Below are 21,062 nucleotides of genomic sequence, written 5' to 3'. Positions count from 1 at the left end.
ATGGAAATTGTAACCATACACCTAAAATGAACTTGTGAAGTCTGAAATTTCCCAATGCATTCATGTCAGACACTTTACTGAAAAAATATCCAACCACCCTAATTCAATTCATCAGAAGAGCTTTTCAAATGAAGTGTATTTAAGGGGAAAATAAGTTGGTATTTGCTGGGTCCTGAGGTTGCTTTTGAAGGAAATCAAAAGCACTAGGAGACTTATCACAATTTATGAAGGTCTAAAGGGTGGCAGCATATGGCTCTTCTCCTTATGTATGAGAACTTTAAAAAACAAAACCTAAAAAATAACCTACAGTAGCATGAAAGACATTAATTTAGCAGAAGTTTGTTTTCACTGAATTCATGTGGCTGAATGTAAGAATCCGGCCTACTAAAAGAGGTAGCTAGCAAGTAAGCACAGTTGCCCTTTTCCAGAAAAATAGGAAGCAGCTGTATGAGACATCTTTGTTCTGAGTAATGTCCCCTCCAAAAGGTTTTTCTTCTGTTCCATAAAGTAATAGCTGTGGTTTTATTTGTTTTACTTTCTAGAGTTGGGTCAAGTAGGTAGGCAAGTCTGCAGTATCCAGGAGTTCAGTCTGTGTCTGAAGAACCAGTTGTTTGAATTTAGCAGCCAGGTGATAATCTGAAGTTTAATAGGCACAGAAAAACCTCTGTTGGCTTCTTAGGTGATTTGATCACTACTAAGATGATGGTTGCAATTCCAGCCTTCAGTTCTGCTGTTGTAATACAGTGAAAAATTTATTAGTGGTTTGTTCCTGTGCCATGTTGTCACAGAATGGTCTGCTGCAGGATACATTTCATACTATGTTCACTTCCTGCTGCAAAACAATAAAATATTTCCAAAGCATATCAACCGTACTTTTGTATATCCATCAATACTCCCAATTTAGTTTTATTTTCTCCCTACTAGGACATATATTCAAATGCTGCAGTGTCTTTGGAGCAGACACTTGCTTTCAATATGTAGTTAAATTAAGATGTTGGCCTGTTTTTAATTATTAATTCGACTCTCACTTTATTAAGCTAAATTAAAACTGCCTTTGTATTGCCAGAGTGGGAAGGGTTTGCGTTTTCTTAAGTTTGACTTATCTGAAGTGTTCTTTTAATAAAGTAATTTATTACTCCACTTAGCTACTGTTACTGTTTTTGGCTTGGTTGTTTTGCTTACCCTTGGAAAAACACACACATTCTGCTTGCCCCTTTTCACTTTACCATTTATTTATTTTATTATTCACTTTACATATCCTCTTAAATATTTATGGGCTGCTTATTCTACATCAGCATGCTCTGGGGAGACAGTTTCAGAGTTTTGTTACCCAAATAGTAAAGGCTGTTACACTTTTATCCATTAATATATTTTGTTTGGGTAGATTTTATTTGTGTGTATATATATGTGTGTATATGTGTGTGTGTGTGTGTGTGTGTGTGTGTGTTAACACATATACATTGTCTACTTAGATATCTCCCACATGTTCTGTAAGCCTCTTTTGTTTGTTCCAATGCGTAGCTGTACATCTTAAAATTCTGAAATGTATTTGTGATTGACTGTTGGTATGTTAAAGAATAACCCACAGTGGTTGCCCTTTAATTGGATTGTCCAGAACAATATAATAGCAGGTTCAAGGTTTTCATCAGACCAGTTATTATAAAAAGTGGGAAATGAAGAAGCAAGAAAGTCCAAAACTAGGGCCAGATATCTCAGCCATGAAGGCTACAGTTGAGTTGGAAAGTGTAGGTATTATCAGAATCAAGTTTTACCTAGCATTCAGGTGAAAATGGTGTCTCATCCAAGTCTGTTTCCAGCCATTAACAAAGCACACAGTAGAAACCCAACAGTCACAATGTTTTTTGTGCATGGTGCTCATCCGATAGCTGTACGTAGCTGTACTTTTGTTCTACTTTAGGAGATACTAGCCATGCACACAAATGTTTATAATACCAAGGGCTTTTTCCCTCTTTTAGGCAAGAGATGCTGATATGAGGATGGTGATTTTATATTTATTTCCTTATCATGGGCAAATTTATATCCTGTTGAAATTTAAGCTGAACGTTTGGATTTTGCTAGATTCCACTTGGCTCTAGGGGAAGAGAAAAAAATACAACTTGATCATTTTCTGGAATTTTCTGGGAAGTTGACATGACTGAGTCATGCCTAAGTATCCTCACTTGTTCTGTAGAACCTGGCCAGCTCAATATCTAATATCTAAGCTCAGGACAGTGAAGCAATTTGAACTGCAGGTGGAAGAAATTTGCTTTAAATTCAGTCCAGCTCATTATCAAGCCACTTCTGTGGCAAGGATGGAACTGAAGAAGCCCCCCCCCCCTTCACTGAATCCTCTCTAAATTATCTAGAGCTCATATCTGAAGATGTGTAGGATGCCATATTGATCACTATTGGATAACTTTCCATTTATAAGGCCAAAGTTATGGTTGACATGTTTGGTAGAGTTTTGTTTTTGTCCAGGTTGTGCCACTGAACCCAGATTATATTGATTTATGGGCCTGGGAGGAGATTTTATTTTTTTTTTTAACCTTAGGTATTCTGTCGACCTTAAATTAGCGTCAGCATAATCCGAACTACTTTCTCTCTTTCCATCTGCCTTTAAGCACTGAAAAGATCTGTACATACCACATCTGATTTGGTATTAACTTTGGAATCTGCACAGCTCATAGCTCACGAATGAAATGTTCGTGGAACAGTTACACTTGTAATTATCACCTCCATGTATCATCTGTTTTACTGCAGTAAAGAAAAAGAAGAAATGTTGGCTGACTCACTGCCTTAATCATGAACTTTGAAAGTCTATCTGTCTGTATTGTACAGAAAAGCAAACAATTGATGAGTCTTATACTTATTCTTCATAGGTTATACTACCATTATAGCATAGCTCTTTTCGCATTCTTGCCTCATTAAACATGATCTTACAATGTCAGTTAATTTATTTCTGAGATTAAATGTCTCGTTAAATTCTGATGAGGCCCGACACCTTCCTGGGCTAGATTGGTTGTGAAATACTCTTGTCTTAAAATTTGTTCTGTCTTTCCTTCCCATGTAAATGAACAGATCAGCCTGAAACTGTTTTTTCTATGATGAAGTAAGATTTTTCTGCAAGATAAAATTTCTAGAATAGAAAGACAAGGACAGGATTAATGTATGATGGCTTTAAAGATGTGCTTTTTATGTTCCTTTTTGTATTGCTTCGGGAATTTTTTCCTCCTCCTCCTCCTCCTCCTCCTCCTCCTCCTCCTTTTTTATTATTATTATTATTATTATTATTATTATTATTATTATTATTATTATTATTATATCATATATATACCATAAACCAGGAATGGTTGCCTCTTGTAGCATTCAGATTGAGCCACTGTGTTTAGGGATAGTGTTCTGATAAATCACCCAAAACAAACATTGAATGTGTGGATTATAACAACACAGAAGGCGAACATAGGCCATAAAAAAATTTAAAGTAAAGAATACCTCGTGTGATGTTCTTCCATTTCTCTCACTGGAATTAAAACAGTAGCTTGAAAGCAATATAATCTGATTATACTTTGGCGAATAAATCATCATTGTCATTTGTCCCCTAAGTCTCTTTATTGATATTGCACAGAACTGAAACTTGAATTCTCCTTTGCAAGGGCAGATCCATTAGTGTATGGTACAAATATGGGTCTACTTTAAAAAAAAGCAACTCTTCAGGGCAAACTGTGCTTTTCTCCACTTTTGCTTCTCATCAGTACACATATTGAAGGGAAAGTGGTGGATGTGTTCTTCCTTTCTGCTTACCTGTTTTGGGCAGAGCATTGATGTGTTTAGGAAGCATCAGTGAAAAAGAAGATTTGATGATGATGACGATGATGATGATGATGATGATGATGATGATGATGATGATGATGAAATGTTGAGAGTGTTTCTCTTACGGAGTCATAATTACTAAGGTGTATTTCCACATAGTCCATGTTTTGATGCTATTCAGTATTTGCACAACTTAATTCGTAACCCAACTCTTTTTATACCTTCAAGTACAGAAGGACCTTCAGTAGTTCCTTCACTAATAGCCCATCTGTCATTGTCATCATCATCAGTCATCTCTCTTCATTTTCTTTTGGGGTGGAGGAAAGAGAAGAGGAGAGGTATATGTATAATTTTGTTTTGTTGCTAGAACTCCCTTTGTTATATTGTAGAATATTCACAGAATTCAAATTGGATAAAAACAGTGTAGTTATTAAAACTTTCTTCTAGTATCCTAGCAACTGTTTTGCTGTCTTGAAGACAAGTTCTTTAGCTGAAGAAAGAGTGTGAAACATATAGAATTCTCAGAATTGTAAAGTATTCGTGTTGGAATCTGGATGTGAGGATTTAAAGACATTCTGGATTAAAATTCCAATTAAGTTCTAATTGTCTATTCTTCAAGTGCTATTTAACATTCTCAGCATCTGAGTAGTGGTATGAAAATAAAATCAGTTGCATTACCTATTTAGGGTGCTTTTATTTTTTGCTTTATTTTATTCAATTTTATTTTATTTTGATCTTCAGATTCTTTATATTTTCTTTGTTGTCATTCTTGGGATGGTTGTGTGTGTGTGTGTGTCTTAATAGTGTTGTGCTTTAGATGCAATTCCAGTCCATAGTTCACACTCCCAACTGGTTTATTAAATCATTATCTGAAATGTATATGAACTTCATTAATTTATAGTTTATAATTTATAGTTTTTGATTGCCCTCTAAATCATTATTACAAACCCAGAGAGAAGCAGGATGACCTATGTGTGCTTACATGTGTGTGCACGCGCATACACACACACACATACAGACTCACATGGCTCAACTCTGTTACACTAAACCTAACCAAGTAGAGTATCATCTATTCCAAATTTTTGTCATATATTTGGTGTGCTTCGATTTTACTACAAAAATATGTACTTCAGTAGAACCATATTAACTTCACAAAACACAAACAAGTCTTCAGAATTGGTTTTATTTTGGTTTTGGTTTTTTCTTCAGTTGTTCACATTTTTGTACCTTTGAAACAGAAGTATTGACATGAACCTAGGCATTATAACTGTCTATCATATCTCTACAGGGATTTCCCGTTGAGACTTGGAAGGAGTTAGCAGAAGAAAATAAAAGTTTGTTTCCTTAAATTATTAGCACTATCCTCAACATTCTTCCAAGAAATACCTCGGACCACAGAACTCATGCAAGAGAAATTGCCAAGACAGGCAATCTGGGGGAGGAAAATGTTCTCCATCTTGCCTCCTCTTTTTCTCTGTAGGCAATTTGTACAACCAGAATGCTTAAAAGTCTAGCAAATTACTTGTCTCGGCAAAGAAATGAGTCTTATGACCTTTCCCGTATTCCAGACACTCACGAGGATGAATTGCTCCCTAAGTAATAATCTGTTTAAAAGCTGGTTTTGAATTATTTGTGCTTATATGATGTGATGAAAAGAAAATTACACTGTGACAGAAATCTTTAACCTGTCTTTCATCATCGGGTGTATCTACCACTCATGGTCATTCAAGCAATTTGAGTTTGTGTGTTTGGAAAAATATTAGTGAATCTGGATTGCTTTTTAGCAAGCACAGATATAATCCTGGACTTTGAAAAACAATCTTCTATTTCTGGCTACCAGTGTTAATACTTATGACTGGATTTAGCCTTCACCAATTTATCTGTTTTTCTTCCCTTTAAGACAGTGCAAGTTATGTGCAAAATATTCCCTCAGACAACTTGTTACCACAGTATGTTTTTATGTTAAGGGTTTGTTGTGTGCTTGGTGAAGCATTCTCATTCATTCATTCATTCATTCATTCATCACATTTATATAGCCCCCATCTCACAAAGTAACTCTGGGCGGCTATATAAATTTATTTGTCCTAAATTTACTGCTAGAAAATCTGTTTCAGGTCCTAGAGTTCTAATATGCTGGGAAAGTACAAGAGTAATTCATATTGTTGTATAAGTTTATATCTCATTAGGAAGGTTGATCAAATCCATTCTAGCATTTGTCATATTCTCAACTCAAAATTGTAGCTTAAGCTTAAGCTTCATCAGAGTTTCTTCACAAAGTAACATTTTCAATGAGCATTGACTATAATCTGCAAACCTCTTTCCCTGAAAGTGTCTTCCTGGTGTAGTGTTGCCCATAAATGTGCAGTATGAAAGTGTTTGTACTTAACTATAGTCCAAATTATTTAGCTGTTGATTTGTAGTATCCATACAGCATCCTTCAGCCAGAGCTTTACAAAAATCAGTAATTAGCTCCTGCTACTGAACTGTTCTTAATTTCAGAATATAAAAGACATGAGACACAAGGGAAATTATTCAGAAGGAGAAGGATGGGGGAACAAAATATAGCAATAGTGCTGTTTTTTTTTACTTGCCAGGTGATTGGAAATTTGGATATTCTGGTCTGATTATCAGGTTTGCATTGTGTTTGTTCTCTAATGGGAGTTTACCTATTTCTCAGTCTTTTAATGACCTCCCCCCCCTCGCAGTTGTTTTCAGTTTCTTCTCTGTCTCTGTCACTCTGTCACTCTCTTTTTCTTTATACTTGGAAAACTTCTTAATCTACTTCTTCCTACCGTTCAGGACATGAAGGTTCCTGAGATACCCTTCTAGGAACAGTTGTGGGTGGAAGGAGTCTTTGCAGAAGATGGACTGTTTATACTACTTCCCCCTTCCCTTAAGGACAAGTTAGGATGTTTCTGTATGTGTGTCTGTGTGTATTTATTGATGCATGCAATTTATATGACCACCTAACTTGGAAATTGTGGCTCTGATGCCACTAACGTAGGATTAAAAATGCCAGTAAGGTAATCAGTGAACATAAACACTGTAAAAGCCAAACAAAAAAATAGCATAGGTTGAGGCTGAACCCAACATAGCAACCCAAACCATTTACTATACAGGCTCAGTCTACATCTTAGCCTAATGCCCGGGGGAAAAAAACAAGTTTGTAAAGTGTTACAGAAGGCCAACGCAGTTGAGGCTTGGAAAGGGTGGATGAGTATGCTATTCCAAAGAGCAGGCCCTGCACGGAGAAGTCAAGCCTGCATTATATTGTGTTATAGAGAGATCCCAAACCATACCCATTTGGTCAGGCCTTGTGGGATGGGTAGGTATAATTGGAGATACCCAGCCCCACAAATAATCCAGCCCTATGCCTTGAAGGCTAGCTTGCAAAGCAGTGGTGTTCCAGGGGCATACTATGGTATGTCCAGAATGGCCTGCACCCTGCATTTTGGACCAGTTGTAGCTTTAGGGATCTCTGGTTTATGTCCCTTCAAAACAGTGGAGCAACAGTTGGTGTCAATTCTGTTCTCATACATTTGACGACTCAGCCCTTTACATAACTGACACTAATAATTTATTTAGATGTTAACAATTATATAATTGTTGTGAAATCATTTGCTGTGATAGATAGGATGTTTTGTGCATATGTGTGTGTGTGCTTGGGGGGAAGAAGTACCAGATGCTGTTGGAGCCATACTGATCATACTAAATAAATTACTTAATAACAGAGATAGTCATTCATTGTTATTGATGCTTTATGGAAAGCATCTTCAGAATCATAGTTCCTTCACTGGGTTCATAGGAATACCATTTAATCTTTCTCCTGTTTCTGTTAATATTGGCAACAGAAGACTCAAAATGCAGTTACATATTTCATTTGCCCACGATGTATAATCTTCACTTTTACAGCCATGGTTTGTATCTGAAATTAATCATCAGGAGCCTAGGTATTGCTGAAGAAATAACTTGTTGTAACAGTACTTTTGTTACTTTTATATGTTAAAACATTGGCCATGGAAACAAATGCATGCATGCTGAAATTTATAACATGTAAACAATCACTTTGGTTTTCCTGTTCAGTTCTACATAGAAAAATGACTGTGAACAAATCATTTTTCTTTCTATACTCTTTGTTTCTTTCACCTGTAATGCTTTTGCCTAAACTATATTTATAGATTATTGTTGTTGTTGTTGTTGTTGTTATTTTGGTTTTGTTTCAGCAATTGCCATCATCATCTTGCTATTTACAAAATGCTTTAACACTCATTTCAAAAGCAGGGTATACATTTAAATATATATAATTGGAAAAATATATATACCTTTGAAGATCTTTTTTCTCTACACTTTATAATATTACGCTGCAACGCTAATAAGCTAAGAATAATTTAAAAGAAAAGATAAGATATTCCACAGTGAATAAAATAATAGTAATTGATTAACATCTAATATTAATTTGAACAATATAACTGCTGCTTTGCAATTAATTACAAAAGTGATGTGTTATGGTGTGCATGTGTCTTTGTTTACAACTATTTGGAATATCAATAATTTGCATTATCCCATTAGGTTAAAGTTGTTAAAAGTACCAGTTAAAAACTTTCAGTAGTTAGAAGTTTCTACAGATCTAGTCATTTCAGTGAAAGAAAGAGAGAAAAAGATCTATTCTGCAGATTTTCTTTAAATCATCAACTTTATGTATTGCTAAGATAGAATCTCTTTGAAACTTAGTTTCTGTTTAATCTACAAATTAGATTCAAAGGAATGAAATATTAGCATTTCTATCAATAAATTTGAATAGAACTAGATTAGTTTGAACTAATGGCAGAATAAAATAGTGACATTCTCACATTAAGCATGATGATTTCATATATTATATTATATATCTCCCTTTATTTTATGAATAGTAGAACTTTTATGAGCAGTAATTCAGAAAAATGAGAGCACATATTAATGGAATTATCTTCACTGCCTTCACAAATATTACTTCTGACATAGCTTTTTTCTCCCCTCGTAAGTCCAGATCTGGTTTCTGAATTACCATATTTTCCCTCAGTTTCAGCTCAAAGTCTTAAAGGCAATCTTGATTCCATGCAACACCAGATACAGTGTTTGGAAAACAATATCAAGAAGTTCCCCAAAACAGAAGATCCTCATGATAAATTTCTTGAAAAAATGGTCATATCCTTTGCATAATTACAGTACTGTTTGGAACTATGTGAATTATGTCCTGCTTATAATGTTAAGTAACATAACCTAGAATAGGTTTTGAATGAAATAATCCTCTGTTTGATCAGAAAGTGTTTGTTTGTTTGTTTGTCAAGGGTCATATAGAAATGTGATGTGGTTCCCATATGAAAGCTTCCCATATGAAAGCCAGTGAAATTGACAATTGCAAAGGAATCTCTACCTCCTCTTTCTGATTATTCTAGTTATAGTACCGAATATATGAATTGGGCTTTGTCTTGATATATTCCTTGCACTAATCAAAATAATGGTATTTCAGTGATTTTCTCACCAGAGTAGTTGAGCCTGTGCTGGACAAGAGCGAAAATGGCAACTTCATTTGGCTACTTGTGGCAGTTTAAGATGAAGCTTGGAACATCTGTGTCAGTTCTGAAATAAATAAGGTAAGAAATCCTTTCAACTTCATTATAAATGCTCTATTTTGGGGGTAAGACATGAAATAGCCAGATTTGCTGACAATACCAAATTGTTTAGAACGGTTAGACAAAAAGACATAATGAAATCACCAGGTGGATCTCTCCAACTGAGGAAGCAAATATAAAGTGACCTTGGTTTCAGTATTCCCTGTTCATTGATTGATTGCTTTCTTGATTTTTTTCATTCACATTTGTGTATACGCTAAAGAGATTTGAGCTATAGGTGACTGAACAAGAAAAATATTTTTAAGTGGGCGATGGATACGTTGATGAAAGTCTGGTTGTTTTAACTTTCTTATGTCCTGCAAGCTTGATTAGGCAAATGTTTTGATGTGTGTGCAATTGTATTAATGTGCAATAGTGTGTACGGCATATGTGTTTATATACTAGATCTCAATTTAGTAAGAATGATGAGTGGTAAGTTAGAAACTGGCAAAAGGGGGCATTTGTACATATCACAAAAATTCATATATGTGAATTACCTTTTTTTTTAAAAAAAAAAACCCATCTACTAGTTGTTACCATGAGAACCTCCACATTTAGGACCTATTTCTGACTGCCAGATAGTAGACTGAAAGAATTGTGCCCATTGATGAGCATCCTATTTATACAGTGGTACCTTGGGTTACGAACGCCTCTGCTTACGAACTTTTCGGGTTACGACCAGCTCCGGCCGCAAAAATTTACCTCGGTTTGCGAACTCCGCCTCGGGGTACGAACCGGATCCGCGGCCATTTTCCGCCATGACACGTGGTCCGCGGCCATTTTTCCGCCCGTGCCACGTGGTCCGCGGCCATTTTCCACCCGTGCCACGTGGTCCGCGGCCATTTTTCCACCTGTGCCACGTGGTCCGCGGCCGTTTTCCGCCCGTGCCACGTAGTCCACTGCCATTTTTCCGCCCGTGCCACATGGTCCGCGGCCGTTTTCCGCCTGTGCCACGTAGTCCGTGGCCATTTTCTGCCTGTACTACATGGTCCGCAGCCATTTTTCTGCCCGTGCCACGTGGTCCGCGGCCGTTTTTCCGCCCTGCCGCGTGGTCCGCGGCTGTTTTTCCGCCCTTGACGCGTGGTCCGCGGATGCCAGAACGGATTAACGGTAATTACATTGAACCTTATGGGAAAATTTGCTTCGGGTTGCGAACAAATCGGGTTGCGACCAGAGTCACGGAACGGATTAAATTCGTAACCCGAGGTACCACTGTACATGATTGGACATTGTTTCTTTCTTTCTTCTTCACATAATATAATTAACAAAGAGGAGAATATAGTAAGTATCTTTATTAGGCCCAGTAGTGATGCCAAAGAGTTGGAAAGCTTTTTAGTTCTGCAGAATTTTTCATTAAGCAAAGGGGAAACCAAAGTTAAAAAAAAAAATAGTTGCACACAAACGCAATACGAACAGGCCCTGAGGTTTGCTGTTTAGAGTCAGTTTTAAGAAGATAATTGTAGATTGAATTAATTAATTGCTAGCAGCTATTGCAGGTATCAGATTTACCTAGCATTCTGGAATAAAAACTAATGACTAACATGCATTCCAGAAAACATAAAGGGAGCCTCAGACCTGTCTTCTACAAAATATGTCTCTATCGTATTTGACTATTATCTTTTGTTCTCAAGATTCTATAGTAGCTGCAACAGTTTTAATTTATTCTTCCTTTAAATTAGGGAGCATCATAAAAAGAAATGGTTCCCAGGATGTAATTTTTAAGTTCATTGATTCTTTGTTGACATCTGGGACAACTCAGAATACTTTCTGTTGAACTCTGTAACTGTTATACGCATGTATGCTCCAGTCCTGTGCATTGAAACTCAAGTATGGTTTACCAGCACTACTTTGACATTTTTTCTCGGTTTTCCTACTTGAGAAAATTCATCCTTTAATGAGGCTTTTGCAAAAATAAGCTGAGAAATCTAGCTCTAATAATTTAAGAAAAGAAAGGCAGTTTCAGAGACTCACAAACTTGGAACTGACTTTTGTACTGTGCTTCATTTTCTGCAGGTAATTAAGGCATTTTAAAACAAAAGTCCTTTGCATCTCATGTCAGTAAAGTACAGATGATTGGTTGTTCTTAATTGGGATTGTCCACTTTGTGGCATTTTTTACTCTGTGTATCTTTTAAAGGAAAGATAGAGGAACTCAGGGTTATCATAGAACCAAATAGCTGAAATGATTTAAAACTGCAACTCTGTAAACACCTTCTGAGAAATAAGCCCCATTGAACTTGATAGGATTTGTTTACGAGTATGACTTACATGGCTTGTTGATTAATTCCATAAGAATTAGTTAGACGTAACAGCTGGATATGATCAAAATCCGGTACCGTGTTGCCATAGCAGCAAATCAGATATCTAGTTCACAAGCAGGAAGGGGTCACAACAGCATTCTTCTACTTGTGCTCCTCAGCAACTGATACTAAGAGGCCTGTTGTTTCTGATATTGCATGCATAATCTGACTGTAGCCATCTACCATGTACTTGTTTAATCTCCTTTTCAGCCTATTCATACTGGTGACCATCACTGTATGTCCTGGTAGCAAGTTCCATAATATTTATTTTTATCTTGAACCTCCTATTCCTTATCTTCATTAGATGACTCCAGGTTTTAATACCTCAGTCATTTCTACAAGTTTATATGTCTATCATGTCCCAGCTTGCACCTAAGAGAGAAAGACCCACATGCCTGTTGATATTGAGTTGTCCTTTTCTTTACAAAAATATTCATTTTTGAGGTTGTCCAGGATTACAGACAGTATTGAACTGTGGTTGTAACATATACTTGACTAGCCATGATGCTGACACTGTTATATTTGAGTATTCCCCATGGTATTGCCAACGCACAGTATTACAACTGAACTATGTTCCTTTTTTTCCCTTGATCAGACATATGTATTACTTTTGTGTTTCATAACAGTGATCTACCAGTGAGGTAATTATCTTTGACTTTTAGCTCATTTCCTCTCATTATTCTATTAGCAGAGAAAAGCTGGCATTGTAACTTATCAGTTGCACAGAAAGTCAAATATTTTGTGATTCCTACATAATTTTGTAATTAGTGATAAGAAAACATGTGGCATAAATGGTGCAGATTAGTAGCGAATGCCAAAGCTCTTCAATAAAACAAGTACTGTGTTTTTGATTGTACTAATTTAACTGTTCTCTGGCTCCTGTAATTGGTAAGATAATGTATTTTTGGATAATAACATTAATATCTTAACGAAGGAGCAAAAACATTTGGTATCTAATTTGAAGCACAAACTGTTAGGTTATTTTTAACAAAATAGATGATGGTAGAGGAGGAAAAATGGTTTCAGATAATCTAAAAAAGCAATAGATGCCTATTTTGCTTAATATATAGGAATCTAAAGGTTAATCCAAAGAAGAAATTGAATTTATCTCTAGACAGTTTCTCTACATACATAATGGGAAGTAAATTAAAATATGTATATCTATTCTTCGTCACTTCCACCATAGTAAAAATACTATTTTCCTTTGTTTGTGATATAAACATTATTTAAGCTATAGAAATGGAAAACTACTTATAGTTAATATATGGGTGAGTTCACATTACCTGCTAAATCACATCAGATTTAAAAACAACCCCAAGGAACATCACAGAACAATGTGAATTCCTAGGCAGTAATAAATGCTAAATCTATGTTATCTGCTATGAGAAATTATGGTGATCAAATTTCCATTCCTTACTGACTTTATGTACCCTTTCTGTTAATCCTACAAATATGTATTTTTGTAAGCTATGTTAAATTGCAAGCAGAAAAGGGGCTCAGACTTTGGGGGTATTTTTTTCCCCTAAAGCACAGATTATTGGCTCATAACAAACTATGGGTAGGTGCTACAGTCATGCTGCTGTACACCTCCAAGCACCTTTTTTGGAATCAAATCTAGAACACTGCAGGGTCCTAGTTTCTCATAACTATGTCAGATTCCCCATTGTGTAGAAACAGGGAAGGTTGAATGGTTAAAATCTAACATGAGAATTAATATACGCACGTGGACCCAAAGTATCCCCATCAGCTGGTGAATTTGTGAACTTGTTATTCCTTAGAAATAAGAAAACAAATCACTCCCCTTCTCTGTAACAAACACTTCATCCTTGTCTTAAGGCCAAAGACAAAACCCTTTGTGTTTTTCCCTGTGGCCTTTGAAGGAGGAGGAATAAGATGCTACTCCCTATTTCACCTATGACAAAAATCTTGGATTTCACATTTATTTTCTCTAAGAAGTGGAGTTCTGAATTGAAGAGTTCAGGAGATGGGCAGATACTAATGCTGCTTAGACATTATGATTGCAGATGGATTAACAGCAGAAACATCTACATGCGTAAAATAGATATTCTGCTAGAGATTGCATGACAGTACTTCAGGGTAGGGTGGGGAAGTCAGTGATAGCAATATATGGGGGAACCCTCCTCCTTACAAGGAGGTAGTTGTATCACAGGGTAACCTACACATGAGCTTAGAAAAGATTATAGCAGAACTATTCCATTTGATCAAAAAGTTCCTTTCCTTCAGTGGAAAAAGGGAACAGTTGATTTTCGTCCAATATGAATGAAAATTCATATTTAAGTTTATATACAGCGTGATGTATATAAACCTAAAGCATTTCCTTGTAATAGATGATGTATCTAGAACAGTGCTTCTCAACCTTGTCAATGTTAAGATGTGTGGACTTCAACTCCCAGAAATCCCCAGCCAGCATGGCTGGCTGGGAATTCTGGGAGTTGAAGTTTACACATCTTAACGTTGACAAGGTTGAGAAGCACTGATCTAGAATATCCATTTAGGTTATTTTCCCCAGCTGTCTGTTTTCCAGTGTTACAAAAAGTGCCTCTGTACAAAACCATCATGTACATTTCTTATTTATTTAGTTTATATCCTCTAAGAGTTCAAGGTGGCAATTATTAGAATCTTCCTGCCCTCTCTATTTTATCCACACAGCTATAGCTTTGTGCGGTAGGCAAATCTAAGCTAGCTCAAAGTCATTTAGTGAGCTCCATAATTGAGTGGTGAATTAAACCTGGATCACCACAGATCAACGCTCCAATTTATTTGTCTGTTTATCCCTGTTGCTCACTTTGGGGAAGACGTTAGCTGAGAAAATGCTGAGGTTTTAATGTTAGTAATAATGTAATGGTGTAATCCTCATCTGTCTGCAAAGGAAAATGTGCTGTACAGAAATGGCATCTCAAAATAGTTTAAGTGAATTATTCCTCCGTAAGGAGCTTTCGGGAAATCCCAGGTGTTGATAGCTGATGTGGTGTAAATGTCATTAACATTCTGTCAGTATTCTTTGTCAGTGTGCTAATGATGCCCTGCTGATCAGGTGCAGGGGGGGTTCCTGGACTCAAATCTTCATACTAGTCAATCAGGATGAAGAAGCTCTTCCCATCCTACCTGTTTGGTAGGTGGATTTGTGCTTTCTTCCCACACAAAGCTTGATAATGAAACCGAGGTAGCAGCCCTCAGTAAAAAGGCAAGGTACATATTTCCACCAATGTAGACTCAACTAGATTAACAAGGAACGTTTTGCAACTTGCCCCCTAAGTAAAATAAGAACACAGTCTCACCCCAACCCCTGCCCACCCCTCTTCACATACCAGGTGCCATCCCGACTTAAAAGTTCATTTGGAAAACCAGAGAATATGGTTATGAATTAAAGTTCACTGTTGAAAGTGTTAATAGATGATCCCATTCCTGCTGCATTGTGATATCTGCTTGATTCCGCAGTGTGTGGGTCAAAATAGCAGATCTCAGAGTCATGATGAAAGATGTGCCCTTGACGTGTATTTTCTTCCCAAATATTTTTAAAATAATTTTTAAACAAATGAGTGCTTCTTCCACAAGAGAAGCATGTGCACCAAATCTGCAGATCTTCACAATTAAGAGCATGGTAGGATGTGGTTAAAAAGAAGAGGAAGACGTTCTACAAGAATTGCCTTCCTGCCACCCCATTGAAGTCCTAGATTGACTGGGGTGTTGGGGACAAATTATTGTATTCATTTTAAATATCAACACGCTATACTTTACTGAAACACAGCTTTGGAGAAACCACAGGAACTCACTGGTAGAGCATTTGACTGTAATAATTACTAATTCACTGGACAGTGGCTGAAATCTAAAACTCTTCAAGCTGATACGATTCTGTCATGATCCATCTTTTGCAACTGTGATCACAAACACAATAAACAATGAATGTAAAAATGAATTTAGGTGAGATTTAATAATATAGTGGGAAGTTCTTACAAAGCTCAACACCCACTTCTTGCCTTTGTGCAATTCTGGAAACAGTGTAATTGTCTACTTAAATTAAAAAATACACAGTTCATCAGCTATGATTAAATATAATATCCAGTAGGGAATTCCTTCTCTCTCTCAGCAATTTTAGTGAGTCATACAAATTCTCTATATTCACCCTATACTATATGAGCTGGCTATGAAGATAGATATACAGTCAGGTCCAGAAATATTGGGACATCAACACAATTCTAACATCTTTGGCTCTATACACCACCACAATGGATTTGGAATGAAACAAACACAATGTGCCTTAACTGCAGACTGTCAGCTTTAATTTGAGGGTATGTACATCCAACTCAGGTGAACGGTGTAGGAATTACAACAGTTTGCATATGTGCCTCCCGCTTGTTAAGGGACCAAAAGTAATGGGACAATTGGCTTCTCAGCTGTTCCATGGCCAGGTGTGTGATATTCCCTCAGTACCCCAATTACAATGTGCAGATAAAAGGCCCAGAGTTCATTTCAAGTGTGCTATTTGCATGTGGAATCTGTTGCTGTCAGATCTCAAGATGAGATCCAAAGGGCTGTCACTATCAGTGAAGCAAGCCATCATTAGGCTGAAGAAACAAAACAAACCCATCAGAGAGATAGCAAGAACATTAGGCGTGGCCAAAACAACTGTTTGGAACATTCTCAAAAAGAAGGAACGCACCGGTGAGCTCAGCAACACCAAAAGACCCGGGAGACAACGGAAAACAACTGTGGTGGATGACCAAAGAATCCTTTCCCTGGTGAAGAAAACACCCTTCACAACAGTTGGCCAGATCAAGAACACTCCCCAGGAGGTAGGTGTATGTGTGTCAAAGTCAACAATCAAAAGAAGACTTCACCAGAGTGAATACAGAGGGTTCACCACAAGATGTAAACCATTGGTGAGCCTCAAAAACAGGAAGGCCAGATTAGAGTTTGCCAAACGACATCTAAAAGCCTTCACAGTTCTGGAACAACATCCTATGGACAGATGAGACCAAGATCAACTTGTACCAGAGTGATGGGAAGAGAAGAGTATGGAGAAGGAAAGGAACTGCTCATGATCCTAAGCATACCACCTCATCAGCGAAGCATGGTGGTGGTAGTGTCATGGCGTGGGCATGTATGGCTGCCAATGGAACTGGTTCTCTTGTATTTATTGATGATGTGACTGCAGACAAAAGCAGCAGGATGAATTCTGCAGTGTTTCGGGCAATATTATCTGCTCACATTCAGCCAAATGCTGCAGAACCCATTGGACGGCACTTCACAGTACAGATGGACAATGACCCAAAGCATACTGCAAAAGCAACCAAAGAGTTTTTGACAGGACAGAAGTGGAATGTTATGCAATGGCCAAGTCAATCACCTGACCTGAATCCCATTGAGCATGCATTTCACTTGCTGAGGACAAAACTGAAGGGAAAATGCCCCAAGAACAAGCAGGAACTGAAGACAGTTGCAGTAGAGGTCTGGCAGAGCATCACCAGGGATGAAACCCAGCGTCTGGTGATGTCTATGCGTTCCAGACTTCAGGCTGTGATTGACTGCAACGGATTTGCAACCAAGTATTAAAAAGGGAAAGTTTGATGTATGATTATTATTCTGTCCCATTACTTTTGGTCCCTTAACAAGTGGGAGGCACATATGCAAACTGTTGTAATTCCTACACCGTTCACCTGAGTTGGATGTACATACCCTCAAATTAAAGCTGACAGTCTGCAGTTAAAGCACATTGTGTTTGTTTCATTCCAAATCCATTGTGGTGGTGTATAGAGCCAAAGATGTTAGAATTGTGTCGATGTCCCAATATTTCTGGACCTGACTGTATATTCTAATTGTGAGTGTGTGGAGGTAAAATGTCGTCTCTGTTATTTTAATAATACAAAATTGTGTGTGTATGTGTATCTCTGTGTGCATGTGCATGCATGTGTGTGTGTGTGTGTAAAACTACACTGCATGTACTCTTCCTTCAGTAATGAATGTCTGATTAAAATATCAAAATAACACAAGGAACAGTATCAAAAGTTACTGTGGTATATGGGTTCCAGTTTCAAGACTTTGTTCAGCTTTGGATATGCATAGGTGACTTTGGGCCCAACTTCCTACAGGGGTTTTCTGGAACGTCAAACTGAACAAGGAAGTGTTATATGCACTAAACTGAGCTGGTGTGTCAGACAGAATATAAATCTAACATATAAAGTAAATGAACCAAAATATTTGTTACAAACATTTGTTTTCAAATTGAGAGGTTGAGAAGGGTCATTCTCTTCAACAGGCTGCCATTTAAAAAATATTCAGATTTCTCACTTGAAAGCCAAGCTCCATTCAGATCATACACGTATATACACATGAGCCCAGTTTTGCCTTTGGCTGTAGTCACACAATTCTAATAAAGAACAAAGTCAGTCCTAAGGTTCTGAGATCTGCTCATCCATTCTGCAATACTGAAGTGTCAAATCTGGGCTATATACAATTCTGTCAATTCATAAATCTCCTTTGGCTACAGAGCTGTTTTTCTCTGTTTCGCCCTTTCTTTGTGTCATGAATACAACAAAGCACTCTGTGTGCAATAGGAACAACTATTGTACAACTTCCTTTAAAAGCATATCTGTGCTTGCCAAGAAAACAGGTGGAAAATTGAGATTTTTGTTTAAAAAAAAGCAAAAACTAGACCCTTCCATTTGATGTATCAGCTCAGATAACAGAATGTATCCAATAGCAATCTTAAAAATAGGTTCACACATATACGCAGATATTAATGGATCCGATGAACCTAATTGTTAACATGTATTTACATTCACCTGTATTATCTGTAGTTTTAACTGCGAAATTTATGCTACAAATGAATTACAGTATATCCAGTTATATAATAGATTTTATTAAATAGCTGATTCACACCACCACTCTACCTCTCTCTTTCTACTTATACCCTTTTCTATTGGACCTAGATTCTATACATACAAATACGTACAAATTCTTCTGTGTCATTAACATTTTAAGTAGGCTACAATATGTTTCTGTGTGCAAAGACAAACTATAGCCTTTTCCTGTAGAAGTGTGCTCACAAATTGAATCACACTGATAGACGTGAGATTCTATTGTGTTAAATTATACCATTTCAGTCTGAGACTGAATTGCTCTCAGCATTACAAATAAAACTAATTCTGTATTAATGGAATGGGAACTTGGTCATTTGGAAAGGAACGTAAAACAGGTTATGTATTTCATAAAGGATATATAATGTACTTTTATTTCTGAATGCCTAGATGGCAGGGAGGATCTGAGTTCTCCTGTCATGACTGATCAATATCTACAATGATCTGTTTTACATGTGTGATTAATCATGATAAATTGTAGTTTTCAGGACCAGACTACATTTACAGGGATAAAAAAGGAATTGCAACAATTTTAGGGTGAAAGCTTTTTTTACTATCTATTTAAGACTTGAGAAGGGAGTTGTAGAAATTAGGTCATAGAAGTATTGTTTTCCAGCTTCGCAAATTCCAACTCAGATTTAGCCATCAAGATTATTAATTACATAGGGGAGAATGGGTAATATTAGGGTTTTTCTCAATGTGGCCACATTTCTTTGAAAGTTTTTTCAACCTCTAGCTATCTCTGACCAATTCTTTTCATAGCTATCCAGAAGTGATAAAGTGAGGAAATTATCTGTGGGACCTCCCTGGCAGATTTGGAAGAACCCTTATGCCAGCTCTGAGATGGGGAACAGCTGGGGATGAGAGAAGGCTGTCTAAGAGAAATAGGAGGAAACTAAAAGAGTTGCATTCACATCCATAGGGAACTTAATCCTCTTCCCTTAATACAGATTAATATGCAGTTTGTCAGCAAATGTGTTCACCAAACATTTCGGACCACAGTGTGGCACTTGTTATGATGCTTGGCCCAAACGTGGGAGCTTTATTTTCTTTTCTTTTATTTTTCTATAGGAGGACATCATGAACCTCAGTGGTCTTGAAAAGAGAAAGAGAATGAGTGGAGAGTGTAATGAATAGCAGTGTATTATTACTCTGAGAGATTTAGTGTGGTACTTCAGGGATCCTGTGTTGGGCTTCACTTTATTTAAGAACCTTTCTATGAGATCTGTAGGAAAAACTAAAGAGAATTTTAATTAAATTCACATATAATAAATGTGTCAGTAACGCAAACTATAGGGTGGGAAGAGCAATAATAGAGAGCCTAGGGAGACTTGAAACATGGGCAGGGAGTAATAAAATATGAGGTTGAGTCTAAAAATTGCCTGCACAACCCCCAGAGGAAATTTTATGGAAAGCATAAATTTAATGAGAGAATACTTAAATGGTTGATGATGACGATGAAGCAGGGGCAAAGTGGCTCACATGGGTGAAGTGCAATTAAAAGTATCTCCACATCTTGGTATCCAGAGTCTCCAAAATTAGGATAAATTATTATGTTGTTATCTCAGATATTGTTCTTTATCAAACCAAAGACTATTAATTCCTACGCTAATGGTATGATCAGTAACAATCAGAGTTGAAAACTGTGAAATCTCATGTGAAACTCTACTTACAAGCAGACTAAATGCTTTATTGTCTATCAAGAAAAAAATAGCATAAATAATGGAGAATCAAAACTGAGTACTGTTTGGCAAGGTTGAAGAAAGTAGGAGGAGAAGACAATGGATAAAATGGATGGACTGGATTAAAAAGATTCCTGGAATGTCCTTAGAAGAGCTGAGTTGTTATTATTAAAGATGGGTCAAGATGGCTGTCATTTGACCACAGAGGTTCTACTCAATTCAATAGCACATAGCTAATGAAATTAATCCATTCTACAAATATATTCTGCGTACTTTGAAGAAATGGTTGAGAGAATCCAGATAGAAAACATGCAACTGTTGTCTTGTTTCAGAAGTGAACAAGGGACAGTGAACAGCACTGTGCATTTGGATGCTAAAGCCCCAAATAAACCTTTAATTTAGTGTTCTTTGCCCCTTTTCAGTGGAGAGAATTCACACACACACACACTGTTGTGCATATATAATGAGGAGCTTCCTTTGTTCCCATAGCTCAACTTGCAACAGAACACACTAACAAATAAATCCCCCAGTAGCTTTTTCTAAAAAAAGGAGATACTTCCCCTTCTGATTGATAAGTCATGAAACTGACACACAACATTATTTAATTAATAACATTTGCATGCTCAAAGAGAAAGAGGTTATAGTTTTAATTCTTAATAGACTGGCATAAACAAAGCCATTCAGAGCCTGTTGGACTCCCTGAAGCTTCATAAATATGCGTCCAGCTGTTCTTTATTTCTCTGTG

The 21,062-nt window shown here is 36.9% G+C and overlaps 1 protein-coding gene and 1 long non-coding RNA gene across 6 annotated transcripts in view; both read left to right on the top strand.

The window, feature by feature from the left end:
- Nucleotides 1-21,062, top strand: part of DIAPH2 (diaphanous related formin 2) — a 259,065-nt gene that overhangs the window by 125,349 nt on the left and 112,654 nt on the right. For all 4 annotated transcript variants that reach the window (XM_088151773.1, XM_088151771.1, XM_088151772.1 and 1 more), the window contains one exon: nt 8,867-8,992. In XM_088151773.1, coding sequence (XP_088007899.1) covers nt 8,867-8,992 — 126 coding nt within the window. The remainder of the gene's footprint in view (nt 1-8,866; nt 8,993-21,062) is intronic.
- Nucleotides 9,000-21,062, top strand: part of LOC148214426 (uncharacterized) — a 28,214-nt gene continuing 16,151 nt past the window's right edge. For both annotated transcript variants that reach the window (XR_015798098.1, XR_015798097.1), the window contains exon 1: nt 9,000-9,440. This is a non-coding gene — a long non-coding RNA (uncharacterized LOC148214426). The remainder of the gene's footprint in view (nt 9,441-21,062) is intronic.

This window comes from Python bivittatus, unplaced genomic scaffold (genome assembly GCF_059951505.1).
Source record: "Python bivittatus isolate LINGU-HERP-01145 unplaced genomic scaffold, Pbiv_v1 ctg000670_np1212, whole genome shotgun sequence".
NCBI lineage: Eukaryota > Metazoa > Chordata > Lepidosauria > Squamata > Pythonidae > Python > Python bivittatus.
The sequence above is the reverse complement of the archived record's forward strand: the minus strand, read 5'-3'. Positions and strand labels throughout refer to the sequence as shown.